Here is a 27224-nt window from a genome sequence, read left to right on the forward strand (position 1 = left end):
AAGCCTGGTTTGTGGTATGTCCTCTTCCCCAGACACTTATCCTCACCTCTTCCAGCTCTTATTGATACTTAGGGTCAGGCACTGAATCAATTTCTCTTCTCCCTTCACCACCTAGGCCCATATATTTTACAGAGTTTTGAAAAGTGGCAAAAATACTCTTTCTGGCCATTTATTATATTACTAGTCATGACTTTGCACTGTGGGGCTCGAACGCACTGTTTATGTGTAATTTTCACATGTTCCCCACATCATCATTTGTTTCTAGTTACATACATACATTATTCACACATTTCCAGTCTCATGAATATAGTCTGTCTGGATATAGAAGCATACATTTCTTAATGCTTCTCAGAGCAGATGCAGACGAAAAAGTACTGATAGGCTTTTCCTGAACATCTCTTTGTATCTTCATAGATCAAGTCCTGTGTGACCTAACCAACCCTACAACAAGGGATGGTATAACCCATCCCAGGGCAGGAAGCACAGAATCTGCCCTCACAAGGACCAGAGCTCCAATGACATCAGTGACACACGTGTACACTGTGAAGTCTCACAGATGCCTCTCAGGGGCAATTGCATCATTTGGAACAGATTAATAACAAACTCAGAGTCAACAATGATGTGTCAGGACTACACTGAGGGAAGAAAAGGCATTTCTTCATGGAGTAATTAACTAAGACTGAGCCTACATTTGACTCTTACTTCTCTCTCCCTGAATCCTCTGCCATCTCCTATCTGTTTTATTCATCTGAATCTTCTCCTGTCTGACTGCTGTCTACTGAATCTGTGTCTGTGCCTGTCCCTAACAATGGGCTTTGTTCTGTATTTATTCCACAGCACAGAAAGCATCATTGGGGTGGGAAAATTGTACATTACAGAAGTATTAACAGAATTTTACAAAGGATGAGGTTACTGAGTCCAACTGGCCCCAAGTGCTATCAACAATGTCTGATTGTTCGTTCTCTTCAACAATATTATGGATAGTCATTTTAGATGGTTGATTTCAATGTATTTTCTCTATCCCACATGTATAACTATAACATGCACACACAAATGAATCACTCTGGGTCAGGAGCACATACTTTCCTCCAGCCCTCTGTCTGAACAATCACAACACATCAGCTCTATCCCTTTAAGTCGCCCCTTAACTTATGTCCAGATTTCTCTGGGAAGTCCCCTCTATGATCTCTGCCCTTGCCATTTGAGCATCCTCAGCCTCCTGACTACACAGGGACTCTTCACCCATTCTCTACCACAGTGCACGGAGTCTAAACGTATCTTGATATCTGATGTCCAATCTGTTGGTCCTCAAGTAGTTTCTCTGGCCCTGTCCCCATTCAGCTGAGTACCAGGAATTATTCCCTGCCTTAAGCACTGTACACCAGCCTCATATGAAGCAAGCTTCCTCCTGTTCTACACTCTACTGGGGTGTCCTGACCAAGCCACTCTTCCCAAACACTGCTAGAGTGGCCTATTTTCCAGTAAACTGTTCTATGGGACCTCAGGACATTCAGTCCCTGTTCCTCATTTCCTAACTCAGCCAGCTCTCCCCCACTGCTGTGTCTGTATCTGCTTCTACGACTCAACTCAGGGGATACACGGAAGGCAGACAAAGGGTTTCTTCTCTCCACTCAAATCTACAGAAGCGTAACGAAGTTACACATACTCTCACAAACCCACCCTTGAGCCTTGAATAAAAGCAATAAAGGGAGGCTCACCTTCTCACCCTTTTCCCCGTGGATGAAGGGTCCTCTCCCCTAGAGAAGGAAAGCACAAGGCACAGGGTTAATGAGAAAGAATCTCTGTGGTGTGGCATCACCAGAAGGTTCAAGCAACTGGTTATTGTTGCATTGACTCTGCCTGCCACCTCTGAAAAAGATGGGACTGTTACTCACTGTGAGTTCCCATGAGTGTCTTTTCATTTAATTTCCCAGAAATTTCTCATTACAGGTACTATTGTTGTTTTTATAACAACCTTATTGGGATAAGGTTGCATACCATATAGCTCATCTAATTAAAGCATCTGATTAAATAAATTTAGTTTACTTACAGTGTTAAACAACAATAATCACAATCAATTTCAGAACATTTTCACCATTTCTAAAAAGAGCCTAGGCCACTGACAACTTCTCCTGTTTCCTATCCCCTGCCCTAGACAAACACAAACCAGTTTTCCATTGTAAACAGTTGTAATAAATTCCCCTTAATAATGACCTTCTCTCACTAGGCAAAGTCTTCTAATATTCAACCACGATATACCCCATAGCTCAACTTCCCTTGTTGCATATTAATATTGGGATGTAGAGACCCAGCATGATTTACTTACTTATTCTTTATATTATAACCCCTGGGTTGTTTCTGCTTTATTATTGAAAGAATAGCACTTTGAAAGTGTGTACTTATGTTTTCTGTGGGCATACACTTGTGTTTCTTTTGAGAGGGACTGAATGCCTGTAAAACATGGTAACTCCATTTTTAAGCTTTTGAGAACTACAGGACTGTTCTCCCAGAGGATGCTCCATTCCCCAGTAGACGTCTCCCAGTATGTTATGGTGGGATGCTTTGGCTTTCCCTGGGAGTAAAGCCTGTAAGGTTGCAGCCACTGCTATGGAATTGTCTACTTCTCCTGTGAACTCCACCAATTGGATGTTTTGCATCTCGAGGCTCTGTTTATTAGTTGCTTATGTTTACTGTTACATATCTTTAAAAAATGCTTTAGTGAACTGACTTTGCTACCCAAAACTACCTCCTTATATGAACTGTTCTGTCCTAAAGTCCATTTTTATAATGCTATGATCATCCTAATGTTTTGTTTTCTAATTTAAAAATGTATATTTCAATTCCCCCACCTCCTTGTGTGCAGTGCCATGTGTATGTGTATTTATATGTGTGTGAGTGTGTGTGCATTTTTGTGTGAATGTGTGTGTGTGTAGTTGAGTGCACTGTTATTGGGGATAGAACTCAGGGTCTGTGTCTGCTAGGCAAGCACTCTACTACTGAGCCACACTCCCAGTTCCCTGTTTGTACTCGTGAATGTAAAGTATATCCCCTCTAGACAGGATGGTAATCAGATATTTTACATCCTGCCTAAAAATCTGCTTTTTAGTTAATCTATTTGATACACTTGTTAATAATGCCATTATTTGCAAAAATAGACTTATATCCATTAGAATAAGTATGAGAGATGTAAAGAGTGTAGGGGTACTAAAAATGTCTGGTTTCAGGGATCACAAGGGTACAACTTTGGAAAAACAGAACTCTGGCGATAAAATGTGACAAAATGAGAGGCAAGGCAAAAGAAGACTATGGCCAAGTCCAGCAGGTAAAGAAGAGAAGGGCTTCATCCCAGGGCTCAGATGTACTCAGTGCCTACATAAGCCAGGCTCTCAGTCCACACTTGCTGATCAATATGACCAGGTTAGTATACAAGTGGGAACACTGGGCTTCCTACACTAGCCATGTGACCCATTGATGTAGAAAAGCAGTTTCTAACTTACAGCATCTCCTTTCTCTCCCTTAGGTCCAGGAGCACCCATTAGTCCAACGGGTCCTGCATCTCCCTAGAGGGTTAAAAGCAAAAGGAGGATTAGGTCATATCGTCCCCAAAGCTCTCCCAGGCTGTCATCACAGCCTGCTCACAGCCAACCATGCCCCATTTTTCTAGAACTGAAGATATCCTAAAGTCATCCTGGGTGGACTGTGTCATAAGGTCACCTGCCCACCTGGAAGAGAAAGAAGCACCAGTCAAATTCCCTCCCAGTCCTTGAATGTATTCACAAATCACAGGCCCTGCAAGACCTGAGCATTGGCATACAGGGCCTTTGTAGGACCGCTGCGACAACCCTTCATCCTGATGTCAACCTGCTGGGGAGAAGGTGAGTACTAATGCCATGGCATATAAGTTCAAAACCAAGGAAGACAGGAAGCAGTAAGAATGAGAGACAGAGAGGCCAAGGTACGGTGGGAAGTGTGGGTGGCATGGAGAGGAGCAAGAGAGTATCGTGTTCAGATATGAGGAGTGAACTCTATACATAGATGGAGACCACAGGAACAGAAGGACCAGAGGCATAGCCATCTCCATGTCTGACATCATACATACCTACATACATACATACATACATACATACACACATATACATACACACACATACACACACACATACACACACATACCTACACACATACACACACATACATACATACATACACACATACACACATACATACACACATACATACATACAAGGTATTAGTTGTGCAAAAGCAAAGAAGCCCATCCCCCCATACAGTGACCTCCCACCCATCAGCATTCCAAGACAAACCAGGGATGGAGAAGGTACCCTGCTGAAGAATGAGGGAGGAATAAGAAACTGCTTGCAACCAAGGAACTTGGAGCATGGGAAATTTATACAGTTTATGCAATTTCAAGAACTCCTGAATCCCATGTCTTAAATACTTCTGGAACCAATCAACTTGCAGGACTGACGCAGAATTAACTAACTATGGAGCAACGAGCCTGCGCAACCCTGCCCTCCTATCTGTACATTTCCATGCTGAGAGGTGCAGTTCTGAGCAGGTCAGAGCCTCGAAGCTTGAGCTTCTGTTCTTATTGCAGAGCTAACAAACACCTGCCATGACTCCTCCACGAAGGTTCAAGCAGAGAACACTATACCATGCAGGTACTGACCTTCTGACCAGGGAGTCCCACAGGGCCAGCAAAGCCCCTCTCACCCTGCAGGAAGAAAGACAAGAACAAACAGTAAGGGCCGTAAGTTCATTCTTCCCACCTTTCATATAAGTTCATTACCAGTCCATTTGGGCTTCAAAAGTAGTCTTAAGCTAAGTCAGGTTGGTCAGAGAGTAAGCAGAAAAAAATGTTGATGCCTGCTGAGAGTCCTGCTCTCCAAATGCAAACCTTCAGGGAGAACATTCACCATGATCCTCCAGTTCAGCCAGACACAGGGCAGGGAAATAGTCCATGTTCCCACTCATTAACAGGAACTAAAGAGATCGCACGCACAAGCTAGAGAGTAGAACAGAGGGTCCAGGCTGTGAAGGAGGAGAGGGCACAGGCCAGAGGGACCAGGTTTCATTTAGATGGAAATGAATTAGAGATGTTTGAAGAGACTGACTTGTTCTTTATCTTGATTCGCCATTGCATATAGAAGAGACAATAAGAGCACCAGTTTCTACCTTATAAATAAATGATATAATTCATCAGTGGACCATATAAGTGAATAAAAGCAAAGTAATTTTAGGGCTTGTTATTTTATCTGAATGAATAACTTAAATTAGAAAGAAAATAGTGATATTTGTTACCACCGCACTTGTGATGGTTGGAATATGCTTTGTCCAGGGAGTGGCACTATAAGGAAGTGTGGCCTTGTTGGAGGAAGTGTGTCATTGTGGACATGGACTTTAAGACCCTAATCCTAGCTCTCCGGAAGCCAGTCTTCTCCTGTTTGCCTTTGGAACAAGATGTAGAACTCTCAGCTCCTCCTGCACCATGTCTGCCTGGATGCTACCATAGTCCCACCTTGATGATACTGAACTGATCCTCTGAACCCGGCAGCCAGCCCCAGTTAAATGTTGTCCTTTATAAGAGTTGTCTTGGTCACAGTGACTGCTCACAGCAGTAAAACTCTAACACAGCACTAAAATAGGAAGTGTGACATATCCAAAGCACTTTCTAGATGCAAGCTAAATTCCAATTTTAAATTATGTGAAAGAGCATGTTGGTATGTTCATATATGTTCCATATGCTGTGGCCCCCAGTAATGTTGCCAGACTGAGAACAAGCACATGGTTCTTACAAGTGACAATGACAATGTAACACTAGCCCATCTGCACCTGATCCCGATCACATCACTAAAAGCAACACTCTCGTTCTAGTTTGTTTTTCTGTTGCTATGATAAACACATAAACACCCTGACAAAAAGAACCCCTAATGGAAAGTGCATATTTCCCCTTACACTCCCAGGCCACCTCAATCCTTCAGAGTTGAAGCCATGGCAGGAGCACAAGCCTGAAGGAAGAACCTGAAGCAGAGATCATGAAGGGATGCAGTTTGCCCCTCCTGGCTTACTCTGCTTGTTTTATTCCTTCATTTGTTTTCTTTCCCAAGAGTTTTGCCCTCGTGTGTGTCTGTGTACCACATGTATCCCTGGTACCAAGAAGCCAGAAGAAGGTGTTATCCACCCTGGGAGAGTTGTCATCCATCATGAGGATGCTTAGAATCATACCCTGGCCCTCTGGAAGCGCAGCCAGTGGTCTTAAACACTGAGTCAGCGCTCTGACCCTGTAGCTTTCCCGCCACACCAATTATCAATCATCATCAGTCATCAATCAAGGCACTGCCCCATACACATGCCCAATGGTCAATCTAACAGAGGCAGTTCCTCAGTTGAGGTCCCCTCTTCCAAAGTGACACTACCGAATGATCAGCATAACTATATTCATAGGGTCCCATTTTCTTCAGAGCAATCACAAGTGTCCTCAACACAGACGGATGAGTACAAATGCTTCTGTGTACTTAGGACCTCCTACAATGTCCGTCAGAATAAATGGACATTGTTCACACCCCTCACCATGACAGATTGCAGAGCTGTAAACAGGGACCCAAAAGGATACCTGGAAGTGCTGATGAGTTGGGAACTAAGTGTCTATAGCTAGAGCTCTGCCCCATCAAGAGGACCATAATTTCTTGGGTTTCATGCCAAGTATTGAGAGACACACAAATGCAGGAGGCAGGGGCCACACTGGCTTCACAGGTAGGCAGGTAACTGCTCCTCCACATGGCCTCTTCCCCAGGTGAGTAGGTCTACTTGTTCACCTATTTCTATGAAGATAGTTAGCTCTCTCTGGTGACCCAGGTCTCAAAGTTCTCTCTCTCTAACCAGACAAGAGACCAAGACTTTCAAAGGCTATATGCTGTTGGTCTTAAAATCTCAATGTGCAACCCAGCATGAAGGACATAGGAGGTGTTTATTGTCTATGGCCAGGAACTAGGACTGATGATATAAACAGGTCATTGGGTGATAGCATCCAGAATATGAGGCCAAGACTACAACAGCCGAAAAGCTTAATTAGTAGAGCCTCATTCTTCGAAGGGTATGTGAGGCTGTATATCCTTGTTCATCACCCCCATCTGTCTATCTTACTAGCCATCCAGCTTTCCAGACTATGTATCCATCAATTCAACTATTATTCAATAGCCACCCCATCTCAAGGTTCTGGATAGTTATTGAATTGGGAGAGCGTGAATGGCAAGGGGAGAAAGGAAACACAGAGGGAAATCCCAGACAACAATCATGCTCAGCAGAGAATCACTGCTCGTGCTTGAGATGAATAAAAGGGACCAGCTAGGGAAAGCTGCTCAAGGCAAGGAAAAGATGTTTCATGCAGAAAGCACTATATCTTCAAATGTGCACAGAGGATGGGGACGAAGGTCCATCTAAGAAATCAGCAGTTTTCAGCTGATGTGAGAACTGAGAGAGAGGCTGTGACATTAGGTTAGAGGCACAATAGGTGTGGCATGGGTCACTCGGGAGTGGAAATAGTGGACAGGGATCCTGAAACCATGCCAAGAAGAACAGCGGAGAGCCAGGCACTGGCGAGTTAGACAGTGGGATGAAAAACGGCAAATGGGATGCCTCTTGGGATGAGAAGCAGTGACCACATAGGACCCACCAGGAGCCAGGGGGGAGCATTGGACTGGGGAAGGTGGGTTTGGTTGTACCTCCTGTCTGCATACTGTAGCAGGAGAGCAAAGCCTCCCCACACCCTTTCCCACAGAATCTCTAACTGAAGGCAGGACTCGGGAGAATGCATATTTAGACAGCTGTTCGAGACTTCACTGGCATGTGGGATGGATTTGTGCAGAATCTGAGGCAGCCTGAGCCGAGTCTGCAGCTCAAAGAGCAGTTCCATAGCCCAAGCTGATCCCGCCTCCTTTTTCTGACTGCTTCTAGGCACTGGGCATGGAGCATCCTATTGTTACCCACAGCCTGAAAAACGTCCCAAGCTCAGAGTGTTACTGAGCTTGGGACGTATGTCAGCCTCACGTGACTAGAAGTTCCTCAGGCAGATCCATGTCTGCCTACGAATCTAGCCCTCTGCATAGAACAAGAAGGGATAAAATGTGTGAAAATAATGGGAGCAGGGAGGGGGACTGCACATTTGCCAGATGTATTACTGCTGCTTAGATATCCAGAGCATCTGATCTAGTAGTTAGCTTCATCTCTCATTCACTCAGGTCTGGGTGGTGCTAGTACTGGGAAGAGCCTCGCGGTCCTTCATGCATGCTGGCACCATGCAGGTGGGGACAATCACATGCACTGGATTAAGGCACTGGGGGTACCAGTCCAGACACACTGTCTCCAGACATTGCTGCTTTTTTCCTTACCAACCTCATAGCAGTGTGTGTGTGTGTGTGTGTGTGTGTGTGTGTGTTTGTGTGTGTGTGTGTGTGTGTGGTGTGTGAAAGTTCTATAGAGAAAAAGCATATGAAAGCTTTGGTAACAAACCAAGTATCTAAATAAATATGTCCAGTGGAATAGAGGTATGATTTTCACAAGCATGAAGCAATTTCTCAAATTCAAAACGATACCCAAACCCTTACTCATAAACAGATATATGCACTGCACACACATAATGACACATTTCAGATTAGGGAGTGTGGCTAAGCAAAGGAAACAACAAAACTGGGGATGGTCTAAGTAACAGCCAGAGAGCCCAGGAACAGATTGTTAGCTGCAGGAAAGCATTAATTACACCTAAGCCTGACAATCTCCCTTTCTAGTGTTCACAAAAGCGAAGAAACAGACATTCGACATTCCAAGGAACACAATGGGGTTCTGAGAGCCACTGTGAGCCTGGCGCCATCCTGGTCTGGCAGACCAGGTGTGATGGAAACCTCCCACTTGGCTTCACTGTCAGAGTGGTCCTGCCAACCAATCTTGCTTGCTACACTCTGCTCAGAGGCCTGGGAACTGAGCGTAGACTAAGGAACTTAGGGTGGAATACCTTTTCTCCCGCTGGGCATGAGCAGTTGATGGTCTTCAAGAATCCGATCTGTTCGCTCCCAGGGGTAGGCAGCTGTGGAGGTGCAGGTGGCGGCTCTGTCACCACAGTCACCTGACACTGGAAGCAAAGGTCGAAAAGTCAGAGTCTGACTGTCCCCTGGTGAGGATCAATCTCTGGGACTATGAAGGAACTGGCCAGGGAAAGAAAACCTAGAAGCTTCTGAGGACACGGGTCAACAGGACACATCTGACAGCAGTTCTGTGAGAATGTGAAGGCCTTACCAAGGATAGGATAGGCAGCCAAGTCTTAGACACTGGCCACCTCATCAGCCTGGAATAACCACTGAGCTACATCTTCCATCTTTCACATGCACCCCATCCTTACCCTCCTCTTCCCACCCTCTATATTCTCTCAGCTCCTATTGCCCCATTTTTCCTTTCTTCTTCTCTCTCTCTCTCTCTCTCTCTCTCTCTCTCTCTCTCTCTCTTTCTCTCTCTCTCCAGCCTCCCGCATACTCTAGGAGGACAAAGAGGAGCACAATATTGGAGCTCTTACTGCATCCCCAAGCCTGGACTGCCAATCACTGAGCATGGAGCTCACCCTTCAGCCCTGGGAAGCGGGTTCCATTCCAATCTCATCTTTCAAGCACAACTTGGAACTGACATTCAGTAGGGAAACAGGGAGGCGATGGAGTGTGAGAAGTGGGTAATGTGGTCAGAGGGGAGCAGGCCCTGTAGACAAAGACCTAGTAGATCTAACCCTCAGTTGTGGGGCCTTTACCATCTTGACCGCTCTATCTTACTGCCTATCCCAAAGCTTGGTAGCTTCTTGTCTTCCTGATTATTGACTGTATCAATCCCCTGTGATCTCCTCAGAGTACCCTCCAATCTTTGCCTTCCATGCTTCCCCAAAGCTGGGTCATATCATTTGCCTGGAAGCTGTGGGGTCATCCTGACTGAGGCCCATTATAACTTGTTTTCTCCCAGCTCACACTGCATAAATGGTTAGAAGTAAAGCATGAATCCAGAACACACACACACACACACACACACACACACACTGAGGGGCCAGAGCCACCCTAGCCCCAGTTCCTAATTCCCATATGCCATACGTGTCTCCAGCCCACCCGGCATGACTGCTCACCGGACCCAAGGGGATGTCACAGCAAGTCTCCAGTTCTGCATGTCTGGAGTCACAGTAAATTACAATCCGCTGCAGGTCAAACTGGAAGGCAACAGGAGGGGAGAAGAAAGAGCTGGCATCTCCATGGTATCAGACTGCCCACTCACTCTTAGGATTCTACTGAGCCTGAGCTGCCCTGCCGGGCTGCATGGAAGGCTTTGTATTGTCTGTGCTGTGTACCCCACTGCCATTGAGAGAAAGCTGCCCTTGCATGCTTTCACTGTATAGAGATCATGGCCTTAGCCCAGCCCCCCTGCCCCCTACATTTCTCTGCACTACAGCCTGTGCGGAGCTATGAAGAGACCACATCCCTGGAATCCGTCGGCTTTCTGGGCTGCAGACTCTTACAGTCAGGCCTGCAGAACCATTGCCTTAAGCCCTAGCTGAGAATGTCACACAGTAAATAAAATTCAGCGAACTCGGGCTGCTTCCCCGGGCTCCCATCCACAGGTCACTGTGGTTTTTGTTTGTTTGGTTTTCTGTTTTGATTTTGCAGCTCTCCTTTCTGAACTGGCCTGGGCTTCTCCAAGCTGTACATTGTCTTTCCCACGTACTCTGTCTCATGGCTCCACTGCCCAGAAAGACTCCTCCTGCCCACCATTCCCAGGCAGGCTGCTCTCAGCTTGCCCTTCCTCTTGCTCTCTAGGCTCTGGCTCACTGCTCCCACTCACCCTGTCTTTCCTCCAGACCGTACCTGGCTTGCAACACCACTGTGCATTTTCTTCCTTTCCAAAACCCCTTTCCTCTGCAACAATAAATTCTCTGTGGGACCTGTGGGATGAGGGGCTGTTCTCTCTTGTCCCCAGCTCTAGAGCAGCCCCTAACACAAGAAAGATATGGCCCAGGCCTATGATGAATAGCTGAAAGAACCTTTAGCAAGGAGAACCAGTAGGGGAGGGGCTCTGCCTGTGTGGGCATGGGAGTCTGTGTGACTTCAACCCTCTGTTCTACCCTGTACTCATTAAAGCACACCCCCCTCAGGACACTCGACTCTCTTCAACAGGACGTTTGCAGATCTCTTCCTGTCTATTTCATTTCCTGAGACAACCACCCAAACCGGAAGAAACTGACAGAATGCATATTTTGGATTTTGGGCAAGGCTCGTCTTCGGGAGATGGCTTGCTTTCTACATTAACTGTGATCCATTGACCACAGCTTGAACATCAGAAAAGGTTATATAAAGCTGAGGTTGAGAGGGGCTCCCAAATTCCAGCACTGCCTTTGATGCCTGTCACTCTAAGCACCTTAACACTTCCTGCCCACTCTCTTCCTAAGCCCCAGAATTTCCACCCGTTCAATCCTGGGCCCTATTCCTGTCTCAGAGCCTTACTTAAACTCAATCTGCAGCAGCTGTGGGCTCAACTGTCTCCATATTCTATATGCAGGCCCTTTGCTAGCTTAGGTGTGGAAACAGGTTAGCAATGGTTGGAAGCATGAGCCAGGGCCCACCTGCCTGAGTCTGCTTAACTCACCTGTCTTGAAGTCACCTCAGTTTTCTTATCCTTCATTTGCCCTTTAATGAGATGTCACAGAGCTAGAGAGGGGACTGAGGGACTCAGAGGGCACAATGCTTGTCCCACATCAAGCCTAGACAGGCCAAGACCCCAAACCATACATACAGCCGTAAATACTCTTGCCCATGCTATTGGAAGGATATAAAATATATTAACTATTCCTCTGAGCATTTAACATAAAAACACAGCTACAGAAGGCTGTCAGAGGCCCAAGACTCCTTGGAGTTAAATACTAACAAAACTTTCTCACTAATTGAGAAAAAGAAGGGGGATGAGAAGTCCCCAACCCCTGCCCCACTTAAGAAACCAATTAAAGTTCCCACAGGGACACTTCCTGGTTGACTATATAGACCAAATTCAAGATTCAGAGTAAGACTCAGACCTGCCACTTCAGAAAAAAATTACAAGCACTGAGCTGAAACAGACACTGGCCACTGTCCCACTTGTGAATTTACAAACTGGAGCATGTCCTTCCATCTCTGTGTGTGACTTTGCCTCCTAAGTGTCACTGAGTGAGATCTCACAGCACTATGATGTTGCATAGACTGAGGAGCTTGGAGTTTACTGTGACCATAAAAAGGCTCATTGTCCAGAGGCCGCTAGCATTCTGCACTGGATGCACAAACCAGAATGGAGGGTCATTTAAAACACTGCCCCACATTAGAGCACGAGGCGCTCTCTAGTTCTTTACAAACTCTGGAACGTCTAAGTCTAAGATTGACTGGTCTCACTGCAGTGGAGGGAACAGCCAGATAATGTTCAGGAGGCTAATCCCTGCCAAAGAGGAAGATGACCTGCATTTGCATTTCTAAGAGTCACTTTAAGGCTCTAATCTAGATGGAAGATGTACTGGCTAGTTTTGTGCATCAAACAAAGAAGCCTCCCTTGAGGAAATGCCTCTATGAGATCCAGCTGTAAGGCATTTTCTCAACTAGTGATCAAGGGGGGAGGGCTCAGTCCATTGTGGGTGGTGCCATCCCTGGGCTGGTAGTTCTGGGTTCTATAAAAAAGTAAGCTGAGCAAGCCATGGGAAGCAAGTCAGTAAGTAACATCCCTCCATGGCCCCTGTATCAGCTCCTGCTTCCTGACCTGCTTGAGTTCCAGTCCTGCCTTCCTTTAGTGATGAACAGCAATGTAAAAGTGTACGCTGAATAAGTCCTTTCCTCCTCAACTTGCCTCTTGGTCATGATGTTTGTGCAGGAATAGAATCCCTGACTAAAACATAGGGCTAGTGGGAACTGACCAAAAGGCAGGGTGCATGTTAGAGTAAATCTCTGGGTTCCACAACACATGTAAAGCTCTCCTGAGACTCTGGAGAGAGGCAGAGGCCTGAGAAACAGGCTAAAATGGGAAAGAGGAGCCTAGACTACCTGAAAAGGAACAGAGAAAAGTGTCAGAGTCTGAGGGTTCTCCAGCAGACACCAGCCTCAGAACCTAGATCCTATACCTAGGAACAACCCCCCTCTCTCTATTCCCTCCATGGATCTGAGTAACTACCAACTCACCAGCAGCATCTGCTCACTAGCTCAGCAGTTGACTATCTAAGAATCACAGTGTATTCCAGTTACACAACCACACGATGTCCTGCACACTGACACAACTGAGATTTCTGCCTTTCTAATTCTTTCCAATCTTTTCCCAGCTGGGCTCTGAGCTCTCAGGGTCCCTCCTTCACCTCCCCACACACCCCTCTCTAGAATAAGCAGAGCTTCCTCAGGGAGAGCACTTGCTTACTTTAGCCTTTGGGGCCAGGTGTCACCTATGGGCTGATTTCCAGGTGACACCTGGAAATACAGTAAGCCCTGGCCTTGTACCCTCCATAACTCTTCCACTTGTGCTTCAAGCATCCACCCTCTGGCACGGCTGCTCACAAGTAGGCATGTTCTACCTTGTAACCTTTATCCTGTATGTATAAAGTAACCTCCTTTAGGAAGCTACCCACATACCTCTCTCAATTCTCCCCTCACAGCTACCACACCTTGTTTAGTTTGGACACCCAGCCAAAAGGTTTCATAATACACGATGCCAATATCTACTGTGACATTTACCTAACCACACTGAATGATCTCAAGGAGTCTTTCTTCCATAGAAATCCTGGGTTTGTTAAATTCACATATCTTTTTTTTCTACTCAGAGGAGATATCAGACAGGCAAGCCTATAGAGATGTGAGAGAAGCACCATCTACCACAATGGAGCTTGAACAGCCCCCAACATACAGTAAGCACCAAATGGATCCTCTGATGCGGATGCTGCTCCACTGCTATTACTGATGTGGCCTGGAAGGTCCAGGTTGCTATGAAAAGGACATAGGATTTACGCCTGCAAGCCCTCTCTATGTTCCCCTATCCCAGGACGGTGTGGCTGCACCTGCATATGACTTGTCATTCCGTGCATTTGTGTGTACTGAGTGTATGTGTATTTGACTGAACTCATCAAAGTACGGTTGTCTCTTGACTCCCGAGGAGCCCTGACCATACACAAATCCAATGATGCTCAGGCTCTTTGTTTTAAGGAAGACTGGCGTTTACATGTCAGTCTCGTGCTCCCTTGAAGATGCCAATGTCATTATGTCCAGCAGACAGCCTAGCAAACAGACGAATCTCAGTGTACATACAATGAATAGCTCAATGAGTGAGTAAATGGGAAATTAGCACTCCAGCATGCTGCTTTCTGAGTAAGAGTCCTCTCTCAGAAAGCTCACATGATGACCCATAAATAGATAATAAACTGGAACTACAGATGTGGGGGGCAGTGAGGCACCTAGAATCTGAGGTCCCCTCTGGTGGCCTTAGGTACTCACATCAATGGGTACGCTGTCATAAAGACGTTTGCCGATCACAGTCTTGCCCTGGATGTCAATGTTCTCTCTCTCCTCAATGGGCAGCGTCTGAACCAGCATACAGTCAATGTAGAGGGACACATTCTGGGCCTGGATGCTTAGAGCCATCTTGTGCCACTCACGGTCAAAGAGGTTATCCACTCGGGGGCCTCGGAAGACCACCCGGACAGCATCCTTCATGGTACCCACGGCGTTGTACTCAACCGCCTTGTTCTCACCATCCAGCCGGATAGAGACCTAAGGAGACAGACAGAGGGAATCTTCCAACATCTACTACGTGCCCTGAACATCGTGGGACAAAGCATAGACAGAAGTGTGAAGGGCAGAGTCAGTCTTGAGGATGCTGACACATCCAACTGTGACTGTCTCACCAAGAAGCTCAATGCTGTCTGTCCTGAGGCTGGTCAGGTACCTTTCTAGGTACCTTTCTTCCTTATCATGAGGACATCAGTAGACAGTCTCCAGGCTGGATAGTAAGTAATTAGACTGACTATGCTCAGCACTAAGCTGAGGTTATATATACAGTGTGTGAAGAGGACAGTGGGGCTGCTGTGAGACTTTCAGATGCCCAGTGAAGAGGGACTGAGGCATGGCACCAACCAGAAATCCTAACAAGTTTCTGGGTTCTTTAGGACCCTGCCCTACACAATACAAATGCCAAGGGCCAACCTGCAAGCAGATGAATAACCCCTCCTGCCTCTCATCTAGAGGGCTCAACTGAAGCTCCAAGAGAATGAAGCCTCTTGATTGCTGTGGGCCTTGACTATCCTAGTCACTCCTGACTTCACACTTAACCCTTTGCACAATCTTCTGGCACAGCGTAAGCATATAGGGTTGTCCAACTGTTTGCCTTCTCTGGAATACAGTGTCATCTGCAAAGTTCATGTTCAAGAACTGTGCAAACAGAACAAACAAACCCCACACAAAATTATCTCCCAACATTTTAAGGATGTTTACAATTTTCATCATGATCTGTGCCTGCACATAGGCTACTACTGCAAGGAAGGTCACTTTTGTTTGCTTTTGGGGAATAGATAGCTATCTTTTCAGCCATGTTCTCACTTCTCCCCCGCCCCAGGATAAACACGTTGTGTGACGGGGAAGCCAGGTGTGTGGAATGCAGCAGTGAATGGGTACAGACTTGGACAGTGCATGAACACGGGCCATTAACTAAAGTTAGCTTTCAGCTGCCCTCAGAGCCTCCTGCCTGCCACTTTCTGTGCTTGCTAATCCAGGTTTGCCTCAGCAAATCCTTGCTGGTTTCCACTTCTTTTCCACCACATCCCCACATCCCCACACTATGCACTTCATCATTTAGTTAGTATTAGTTAGTTAGTTAGTTAGTTAGTTAGTTAGTTAGTTAGTTAGTTAGTTGGTTGCTTGGTTGGTTGGTTCAGTGCATTAGCTAGTACACGGTCATCCCAAACCAGGAAGTCGTTTTAACACTTGGTGACCTCAGACAGGTTATTCAACTTCTCTACACTGTTTCTTCATTTGCAAGATGGTATGATAGTGGCACGTATATCACGGGCTTGCTGAAAGTTCAGTAAGTGTACATGCAAGCATTCTGCATAGTGCTTATACACCAGGCTCAGGTCTAAATCTTAATGACAATAACTTAAGCAGGTAAGAGCACAGAAACTGCAGTCTCTTCTAATGATCCTGGTTCGCTTCCTCTTGTTCTGATAAGGTGTATTCACAGCACAGACCTGGTCCTCCAGGTTCTGCTTCTGGCTCCACCTGCCTTCTACACAACCAAGGGGAACCTCAGATTTTAACAGGCTCACATGCACACTTATTACAGGTATGGTAAACAGCTATAAACAAGGGTTTCCTTTCTAATCACCCCCAAACAGCACATATGGTGTAACTGCTGCATGATTGAACACAATCCTCTCTTTCTTGAAGGTAGACTCACAGACCTCAGTCAAGGCCCTAACAATCTTTGGAGATCCCTGACTTGGCTTTCTCTCCTGATGTTTCTGTCTCTAGCACAAAAGAAATCAAAAGAGGCCCAAGAAGTGTGTCCACCAACACTAGCTAGGTAACCTCCTGGAGTCCACCTCATCTCTCAGATGCATCAGTAAATTGTGGCAGCTCTGTTTCCAAGATATATCTAAACTCTGTTCAGTCCAGGGTGGGGGGGGGGGGGTGACTGCAGTCATGGCAGACAGGAAGCACAAAGCTCTGCAAATGCCATGAAAGAAAAGACCCAGACTGTGGAGGTGGTAGGTGGTGTGGGCTCACCCAACAAGAATGTCATGGCAGGTGCCCAGTCCCACCCTGCCAGACCTGAGAAATTGGAAAAGCAAATCTATGGTTAACAGGCATTGGCAGCGGACAGAAACACGGAGCAGACAGAAGCCTGCCAAAGCTTTCCATCTCCCACACATAGGAAACTGTATCCTTCTGTGCATAGCACTGAAAATGAATTTGTATCTGTGTGACCACAGAGGACATGGGTGAGTTATCAACAGGACTGTCAGACTCGACAGGCTCAAACAAAGGGCCTTAACTGCTTGGGTTCAAATCTCAAGGTCTGCTCTTATTATCTGTGCAAACTCAGGCCAATTCCTGAGCCTCTCTATGCCTATTGCTTTCCCTGCAATGAGACTAGTAAAACCAGCCTATCCTCAGTACAAATGAAAGAGGATGCAGATCATTAAGAACTGTGAACAATTTGAACCACACTAAGAGCAGGTTTGTGTCAGTGAACAGTGAAGAACAATGTAGAGGTCTTCTCTGACCACAAGTCTATTCTATATTCTTTTCTGTTCCATTCTATTTAATTCTATTCATTCTATTTTTCTAGTTTATTCTTCTACTCTGTCTTATTTTACTTTATCCTATGCTGTTAGAATAGAATAAAATTATTGGGCGAATACCCTTGGCTTGTCCACTTTGCCTCACAATGTTCTTAGCATGTTGGTTGTGTTATCTCATTTACTTATTATAAGAAGAAATGGGGAAAGGAAGATAGGAAGAATGAGAGAAAAGAGCTTAGAAAAAAGTAGTCTAAGAAGAGAATAAGAGGTAGATGGTGCTGGTTGTTTCAGACAACTGTCCATAGTTGTTGAAGGCTAATTATTTGGAGAACCTTTTATTTTGTTCCAACCCCATATGAAAACCAAGAGTTTCTCCCAGCCAAACTGACAAGGTACACCCATGCACATTTCCACTGAGAGGACAGGGTTCAGGGATCAGGCCTTTGACCCTGAAAACAAGTGAATTTGGGCTTGCTCAAGAGTGAAGGGTGGTTCTGCTTTTATATCAAGCTGATGTCTTGTGTTGATGATGTTGGGTGTGAGGTTTGTTCTTCCTCATTGGCCTCAGTGCTAATGAGGAACTGTGCAACTAAAAGCCAATGCTCTACAGGTGGGTAAAAGTGAGGGTTTGGAACTTGGCATGTGAGTTAGCTGAAGACAATCTTCTTTTATACAAGAGACCTACTCATGACAGATTCTACTATATATTAGACTGTGCTGGATGCTTTGCAAGCATGCTGTGATTAGCACCTTATGTGTTCACTAACTATTCATGGTAAGTACTCTATTTCCCACTTTCAAGCTGACAAAGCTAAGACTAACAGGCAGTCCTACCCCAATGACCCACACCAAGAAAAGAGGAGACACAATATTTGGTCTAGGTCCACCAGACCCTGAGCCAGGTTTGTCGAGAACTTCATGGGGTGACCGGTAGAGAAGGTGCCATAGACAACAGAGCATGTGTTTATTTCCTTGGTTAGACAGAAAGCCTCAGAGAATGGGAGCTGGAAATTGAACCTTACAAGATCTAACCAGGAAGGAAAGGGAGTTGGACCTATGGACTCTTTAGAGCTCCATGAACCAGACCCCACTTCTCCCTAGGATCAGAACTGAGCATCTTACAGGAAACACAATGGTCAAGATGTTTCCTGGGAGAAGGACACAGCACTTCCCCTGGAGTCAGGCAGCACTGCCTATACCTGTGGGATGCCATACTGGTCAATGACTTGCCAGATGTACCAATCTTCTTTTCGTGATGTTTTCCGAAACCGGAAAGTTGTGACAAAGGCATACTCATCAGGCAGACCTTGGGGGAACACATCTCTGAAAACAAAGAGAGACAGATGGTACCAGAATTAGAGTAAAGAGTAAGAGCTGGCGTCGGAAGCTTCCCTGTCTACTCTGCCACTAAGATCTGGTGGCGTGACTCCTAAAGATGCCCACAACACTCTCCCCCAAGCTGTACCAATGCCTCTGACTAAAGCAATGTCTTAGTGAGGACTTCTATTGGACAGTACTGTGACCCCTTTACTGCCTCTGCCACAACCCTCATTGCTTATCTACTGGCTCCCCACCTTTCCAATGACTGATGGTCAGTAAGTGCTTAATAACCCTCATCCAGGAATGGTTGCAGTGAAGACTTCCAGTCTTCACCTCTCATGCCTTACTCTTTTGTGTTTCTTATACCTGGGGTCCTATACCAAGGTGTTTTGGCCTCGGTGTATGTCTTCACAAAATCCATGTGCTAAAATCCTAACACCTAGATGGTGAGAGGTGAGTAAGTTGGTAATAAGAGTGGAACCCTTTGGTAAGAAAGGCTCCTCTGTGTTGTTTAGCATTTTGCCAGGTGGTATTATGCCATCAATGCAGACATCAATGCTTTACACATCCAGTCTCCAGTTCTTTAAGAAACTTCAGGCACTTAGGAACCAGGCATACTGTGCAGCAAAGTCAGCAAGACATGGAAAATCCTCTTCCCTCTACTAGTCCCTGGGTTCAACCATCATTGCCGGGCAGCTCTTTCCTAGAGGTGACTTCTACTCCAGTGAGTCCTGAAACTGTTCACAGTTTTCCAAATTCGGTTACTATGGAGATCCCAGAGCTAATCACTCTGTGCCTGTCTACAGCATCCTTGGGCTTCCACCTCCACTAATGTCATGGATAGAGATACCTGAGCTTCCTCCTGACCCCCCAGTTCAGCCCTTCAAAACAATTTTCTCTGTTTCTTCCTCCACTTCTCTTTTCTTCTCCAACAGAGTTCTGCAAAAACATAACTTACCCACCTGCTCATTCAGCCATCCCTCACCATCATCTCAATTAAAAGCAGCTGTTCTCTGCCCACAAGTCTGCCCAGTTTCCATATGGGAAACTACTGGAAAGAACTTGTGAAGAACAAGACATGTTTTGATCATTGCATCAAATCAGGGAACCTGGACTCTTTGGGGTTAACTCAAGGGATGTGGCAGATAAAGTTCACATCCCAATGATCTGGTCTCTCAATAAGTTTTCTCTTAACCACCAGCCAACTGTTCTTTTATTCTTCAGAATTTGGCCAGGAGGAAGCCACAGTCTACCCTGGGGGTGGAAGACTGATTGTGAGAACACGCATTGCAACTGGAGGAGATGGAGGCTGTCTGGCCAGACAGTCAGGAAGGGAAGTGGGGTAGCATCTGGGTTCCTGGTTCTTCGATTTTCAGATCCTCAGGGATCCTTCATGTAGCTAGCAACTTAAAAGCTAAGACCAGTTCTCACTGACTCTCCACTCAGGTAGTCAAGCGGAGAGGAGATTCAGTTGTTCAACATCATCTTCTAAGGTAGGACATCATGAGGATCATATACAGGCAGGAGGAAAGGAGCATGTCACCTTCTGCATCTAGGCTTCCCTGAGGAGTAGGGACTCCTTTAATGACCATGCATGTAGAAAGAGACAGGACATCCCTACCTAAGACACTTTTCCTTTAGTGCTCATTTATTTCCTAAATCTATTGTTTTCTTTCTGAATATACTTTTTTTTCTTATAATTTTGGATTATCTCAGTAAACATATGCCAATGTGTGTATCCAAACAAAAGATGTGTGTGTGTGTGTGTGTGTGTGTGTGTGTGTGTGTGTGAGAGAGAGAGAGAGAGAGAGAGAGAGAGAGAGAGAGAGAGAGAGAGGCGAGTTCCCTTATTTAATACAAAGATCAAAACATGTCTGTATCCAGTGAGTATATATTACTCAGTGTGGGATCACTTTTAGCCCTTCACTGGAGACTACATGGGATCAGATACTGGATGAAAATGTCCAGCACAGCTTCTCAACATCACAAGGCAGAGATACTCATCTCAAGTGGAAATGGAAAAGACTGAGGCATTTGGTAAAGTATAAATAAGGCATCCAGTCAACAAGAAAACTAAGTCTTGACTGGCCAAATTCTAGGAGTTACACACCTGTTATGTGAGGCCACGGCTTATGCTATGTGGTGACAGCCACATGAGCTGAAAGAAAACTGCATCCATAAATGGATGGGCACAAAATGACCAGAAAAGTCATTGGTTCACTGATCACAGAACTGCGAGGAACTAACATAAACTCCCATACTGTATCAACTTAGTGTGACCTTGCCAGGCACCACTAAGTGGGTTTCCATCAGCTCAGTGCTGAGTGAGCTCCTGTGGCTGGCTGTGCTCTGCTTCCCAGGGTATTCAAAGGTTCTGGGAGGAGAAAGGACCACTCACTCAGTTCTCTGCACCACAGGAAAGGAACCCATTCGTACATAGGAACTCTGGGCTCCGTTTTCTCTCCTCCCCAAGATTTCCTTCACACTGAACAGATCCATCAAGTCAAATCCTGTGCAAACAGAAAGTTAGGAGTGAGTTTGGCAGAGGAAGAATAAAACAGACACAGGAAACAGCTAGTTTACTCCCTCCAAAGACAGTCAGCCTGCCCAGCCACCCTGCCACCAAGCGGAGGGGGAGGCTTAGACATAAGGACACATATTAGGAAGGCAGGAACAGCTGAGCTATGAGCCACGTAGCATAAAGTCCAGTGCCCCAGGATAAGGCAACAGGGAATAAAGACACTGGTTGCCAAGAGCATCCAAGATTACGGTCAAGTACAGGACAAAGGCAGGTGTTCTGGTTTCTCCTGCTATGGGTACCTTCGTTCTAGAAGAAAAATGTGGTTGCTGACCCTTTAGAAAAACCCACCACATGGATCTTGCTTGAACTAAATAGTGCTGTGTTCTACAGCTTTGGAATCTCATGACTTTAGAGAGAGAAATAAACTTTGCAGTATTGCCTTAAAGAAAGGTGACTGTTTCAGCCTGCTTCGATTTCCCTTTATGAGATGACGCAGAGTCACTCTCAGTGTAAAGTAAAAGAGGAATAGTGGTTGTGGGCTTTAGATTTGAGGGTGGTAAGTATAGGGGTGAAAGTTTAATTCTTCTCAGTTATGTATCTATAGGAATCTGTCATGTTTTGTTATCACATTTGGTTCTTTCTCAGAGGACAGTGAAGATGCTTAGATGCCCAGTAGATGAGTTCTTCTGACAATGACATGAGACTCTGGGTGTACATCATTCAGTATGTCATAGAAGACCTGCTGAACAAAACTCACCATCATCTGCAGTGCATTCCATAGTAAGATGCTTTAGTCAAGGTGTCTTGGCCAATCTGGAGAGCTGGAAAGTCCTACATCCAATAGCCACCAAACCTCCAGGGAGCAACATGGATACTATGGGCTAACAGCATGATAGAATTCAGACTTGGGAGCCCATGAAACTGCTTGTCTCCCTTTGAGCTTCAGCTGACAAAACCTGGAGGACTACACCAAATGCTTACTAAGTGCCAGATGCTCTGAGTAATTCTTATCCTTGAATGACAGTGTGAGTACTTCCTTTCCCATAGCAATCTCTAACGAAGACTAGCAGATGGAAAGAGTAAGTTGGGTCTCCCTGGCCCTGGTCTGATGAGACCATAACTGACTGACTTTCCTCCTAGACATCAGTTCCCACATTGTTAGCTGGGTGGAGCTTGAAACTGCTTACTTTTCCTGTTTTATTAGTGCCTAGAACTATTCATCTGGTTCTAACATTTTTGTCATGGCATAGTTTACCTTTCAAGTACACTGTGCTTCCCTTATAACCGTGAAGTTGACTCTCCAGTATACATGCAGGACAGAGTCTAAGGCTCAGTGAGCATGCCTGGTGATGCGACCTAAACCTTGTCTGCTGACAAAGTAGGCACTCGCATGCTCACCGAGAGCAGGAAGGTTCTTACGGTGGTTAATGAAGCCAAATCTCTCTATCCCATCACAGACTCTTTAGAAGCTGTCTGACTCTGTTGAGCATGTTTTCTTAACTAGAAAATGATAATTCCTTAGTGGGATAAGGTAATATTTAAATCCAGTGATGTCATAAGGTTCCTGAAGGTAGCCAGAGCCCAGTCATCACTCAGAGGATGCCAACAGTTCTCTCTGGAGACTGTGAAGAGAACTTCTGGCCATCTATGCTCTTAAAGTTCCATGACACAGGAGCCTTCTACCTCAGAGACAGCACCACACTATCACCCTGACTATGCAAGGATAAGAAGTGACCAAGAAGCACCCACCTCCCCCAGCAGGGAGGAGTCCTGGGGAGTCTCTAAGAAATCCATGATTGTGGCATGAAACTGAGGGAGATAAACTCTGAGCGACACAGAGTGGAGCCAATCTTTTCTGCAGTCAGGGTGGCAGACTCCCTAACCAGCCTGGAGTAGGAGCTGGCTGTGTGCTATTGTCTGAGCTCACCTATAGGCAAAGGGACCCTCTGGATTCCTTCATAATAAAAACTGCCCCCCCCCCCGAACAGAGTGCACTCCAACAGTTCCTTTTACTGCACCCCTCACATCATTCATTACCTAAGAGTGAGTTTGAGATCAGCTTATGTGTGATACAAGAGTCTCAAAAAAATTAAAACAGGGAGAAAGAGTAAAGACAGTCCTTCATGGCTCCACCTTTATTGGTTTCACTTAAGTCAAAGAATTCATCAAGAAAAGCTTTTAACAACAGGCAATTAAATAAGTGACCACAGGGGGGTAGGTAACAAAAACAAAACAAAATAAAACTCAAGGGCTCCGCTTAGAGGGAACCAGAAAGCTCTTGGGTGGTAAATTAACTCCGAGGCCGGGCAGCCTGAGAGTAGCAGTCCTTTAACTGGAAGCTTCCCAGACTTCATGAAGCCTCAACACAACCTGACCTCACAAAGGGAGACCCAGACCACTGAGCAGGAAAGCTGTATAGCACTCACAGTAACCAAGGACAGGCAGAGAAGTCATTAGAACTAAAGGCTCTCAGGGACAATGTTCGGATCCCCCTGTTGTACAGACAAGAAAACTGAGGATCAAAAGAAATCAGGGATTTCATCTACAGCTATCTGTCTAGCAAGCAGCAGGATGATCTAAAATATAACATCTCAGTATCTCTTGTCTTTTCTGTCTTCATTCTCACTTTCCTAAGATGAATGGGCCCTAAAATATGACAGATGTTTAAGAAAATGCCTGGAGGTAAGGACTTTGAGAGCTGCTTTTTTTTTTTCCAAAAAAGTATTTTTGATTTTATCAATTACAATGAAACTGACAAACTGGAGAATAATCTATAACCCCTTCTTCAGCCACAATGTAGCTGGGGCACTTTCTTGAGGTTGTTACTTATTAAATGACACTGGAGAGAAAGCTGGGTATCTGAGCACATACAAGCACATGTGCATACAGACAGACACACATCACACATTCTAAATCCCTCAGCAAGAAACAGAAAGAAAAAAATAAGCATACTGATTTCAGTCTGCAGACAGAAAAGCTTCAGACCCCTCTGACTTGCATACCCTGTGCTAGTCTTCTGTCCCTTCATCTTCTGGCCCGTTACCCCCTTTCCTCCTTCACACTTTTATAGTCTCTCAACACACCCCCCTTTTTATCTTTTATCCATTCATCCAATCTTCTTCCCCTCATTCATATTTTCACACTTAACTTTAAGCTTCTTTCTTTCATTTTATCCATCTGTCTGTCCGTTCATCCATTTAAAATACATTTCACATGCCAGAGGCACCACCCCGTACACTGAGGACAGAGACAAATGTGCAGGGAGAGACAGGTCTTAATTTCAAAAGGCTCTTGTGTTTGCAGGAGAAGTGGATGGTTCCGATAGCTACAGATTGGAGTGCTTGCCTTGAAATAAAATGCAGAGGCAGCTACCCTCGGAATCCTAGAGTAATCGCTGCACATCACACAGATTTTCCAATTGTGCAAGTATGATGTGCGTGTCACCTGCCGTGTTAGTTAAAGCAGAAAATGTGTGGGCTCTCAGTAAGTGGTGCTTGATGCTGCCCCTGGTGTTATCAATGTCACCATTATCATAAACACTCCCATCACGGGCATACACATCAAATAAATCATGACTTGGGAAATGCTGGTCTAGGGGCATGTGCCTCACAAAGCCAAATGTAGACAAAGCAGCCAGGTAAGGATGGGCTTTGTAAGAGAACTTCAAAGGAAGGTGCCCTGCATAGAACTGAATAGGCACATTCCCCTGATAGGAACGGATAATGGACTGTCTGGGAGCACCACTGGGGATCACCAAAGCACAAAGTGGGAATGTCTAATTCAAGTTCAGCAGTGTTTTCCCACCCTGGGCAGAGTAGCTCAGCTACAAACATGCTCACTTCAAAGCATCTAAGTTATCAAAGGGGAACAATAAAAGTCACCTTCATCCTGTGAGTTCTACAAAGAGGCAGTGACAGCACCCTTAAGTAATCACTACCTGTCCTAAGCAATCGGCAAGAACAGATTAGAGGGCTCTGTCTGCTGTGGCTTCCTCCAAAAGTCCCAGCAGTTTAAATGGTGAGCAAGGTGGTGCCAAGGTGACTAAAGCGTGCAGCTAGTTACCTAGCAGGTTATCACACTCTATCTCACTGGATCTTTCATGGAATCCCTGGGAGCCAGGGTCCGCTATGCACCTACAAGCTACCCAAAATATCCTGCACTGGCCTGGCTCTGCACTGTCATGATGGGAGGTGCTTCAAGGAGCATCAGCTATCTCACATGTTCTTCCTGTTGTACACGTAGGCATAGGAGCCTCTGCTACAAAATTCCTCAGGCTCAAAGATACAGATGCTGCATTGCTACAGTCCATGGGGCACATAGGTAGGACAGACTAGATATGTCTGAGTCATACCTCGTCACGACCTCAGGTGCTGGCTGCCCAGGTAGGGAGCTATGCTCAAGGCTGAGACTGAACCCAAGGAAGATGCAGGAGGAAAGAATGAGGAAAAGACCTAGAGTTAGGGGACAGATCTTCATGAGAAAAGCAGAGGAGAAGCAAACAGTCCACACTCTCAAAGTGCTATCTGGGACTTTTGGCCACAGGAGAAGTAACCAATGCACAACACAGAGCAATGCAGATGCCAACACTCCACACTCCACAAGCTGCCATAGCCCTTCTGCCTGGCATTGTGGGAGATGGACTTTGAATAACCCCTGAATGCTTTTCTCTGCCTTGGGTCTTCAGTCACATGTTTGCTCTCCCATCTGTTGAGTTTCCTACCCATTTATGATGCTGACCCATCCCTCCTCTCTGAGGTCCCTTCATCTATTCATTCATCCGCTCAAAGGTTGTCATCATTTTCTGGTTTATTCACCAACTCCTGATACAATCATTGAACTGAACTTCTTAAGATGGCCTCATCCTTCCAAAAAAAATACTGTATACAGATGTTCCTCACTGTTGGGGGATCATTATTACCACTTCACCAGGACACTGGTGGCAGATGAGAGCAATAAAAGAGTCAGGGAGACCACCCGTAGGTCTGTAAGCTGCACATGAAAGCAACCCTGTGTATTGGAATCTCTCTTACCTGTGATTTCCTTGGATCCTCCATTGGTCTGTTTAAACTGATCTCCTTCTACCCGGACACTTGGGCAGAGCACATCTAAGAAAAATCAAAAGGAAACAGACTGATAAAAAAAACACACCTATTATCTCCCTGTGTACTGTGAGAGCAACAAGTCCCACCCTACCTACAGTACAGAGGTAGCTAAGGAGGATGCTGGGCATATCCTAATCTTTAACCCTTTCATGCACATATGTCATTGTTAAGCATTGATTCTAAGTATCATACTACAGCAAAACATGATCATGGAATTGCCCACACCTCCACTGAGCTCACAGCCTTATACATCAAAGGGAGCCACATGAATATTAACAACACAGAATCAGGGGTCAGGGACACCAGGACAGTGCTAGGAGACTCAGACCACAGGTGCACCTGTTAGTCTACACAAAGGGAAAAAATGCAGAAATGATCAATGGTATAAATGCTTAAAGGTGATTAGTGGAACAGGAGGAGTGACATTGGTATTGAGGATGGAAAGGTAGGGTAGAGGAAGAGGGAATAAAGGGAAGAATAACAATGAAGACCTTTCAAAAAGTCACATAAAAATGTGTGTGCGTGTGTGTGTGTGTTATGTGTATGTATAGATAGAAATATAGATAGATGTTATCTATATGTACATAGCTAGATATAGATAGATATAGAGAGAGCTAAACTAGTCATGCTAAAATAACTGCCAATGTTTAGGTTCTGTACTAGAGCTAAAAGATAAAATACCCTAGTGCCAGAATGGGTTGTCTCTTTAGGAGTGGAGGTACATAGATTCCCTAAATATAAAATGCTACTGTCAGTATTCGCTTACTCCCCCAAAACTTAAAGACCCTACTGATAAAGACACTTGAGTCATAGAACATGGAGATATCAAGCTGGTGCTGATCTGAAAGCTTCATTCCTACTGGCTAACTTTTACAGCACTAGAAAGTGACATGCATACTTCCGGGGGGGGGGGAGGTGAGGTGGGGGGAGACAAATCTTAGCAAGCAGTTGACCC

The 27224-nt window shown here is 45.5% G+C and overlaps 1 protein-coding gene across 1 annotated transcript in view; it reads right to left on the reverse strand.

Moving 5' to 3' along the window:
• COL22A1 (collagen type XXII alpha 1 chain) overlaps window positions 1-27224 on the reverse strand; it is a gene marked incomplete at its 5' end in the record, with an annotated part of 192663 nt that overhangs the window by 148106 nt on the left and 17333 nt on the right. The window contains 9 exons of the mRNA XM_080939438.1: window positions 1719-1757; window positions 3498-3560; window positions 4688-4732; window positions 9026-9142; window positions 10169-10249; window positions 14523-14798; window positions 18526-18649; window positions 21045-21156; window positions 26198-26272. Of these exons, the coding sequence (XP_080795564.1) occupies window positions 1719-1757; window positions 3498-3560; window positions 4688-4732; window positions 9026-9142; window positions 10169-10249; window positions 14523-14798; window positions 18526-18649; window positions 21045-21156; window positions 26198-26272 (932 nt within the window). The remainder of the gene's footprint in view (window positions 1-1718; window positions 1758-3497; window positions 3561-4687; window positions 4733-9025; window positions 9143-10168; window positions 10250-14522; window positions 14799-18525; window positions 18650-21044; window positions 21157-26197; window positions 26273-27224) is intronic.

This window comes from Micromys minutus, assembly GCF_963924665.1.
Source record: "Micromys minutus genome assembly, chromosome: 27".
NCBI classification, from domain to species: domain Eukaryota; kingdom Metazoa; phylum Chordata; class Mammalia; order Rodentia; family Muridae; genus Micromys; species Micromys minutus.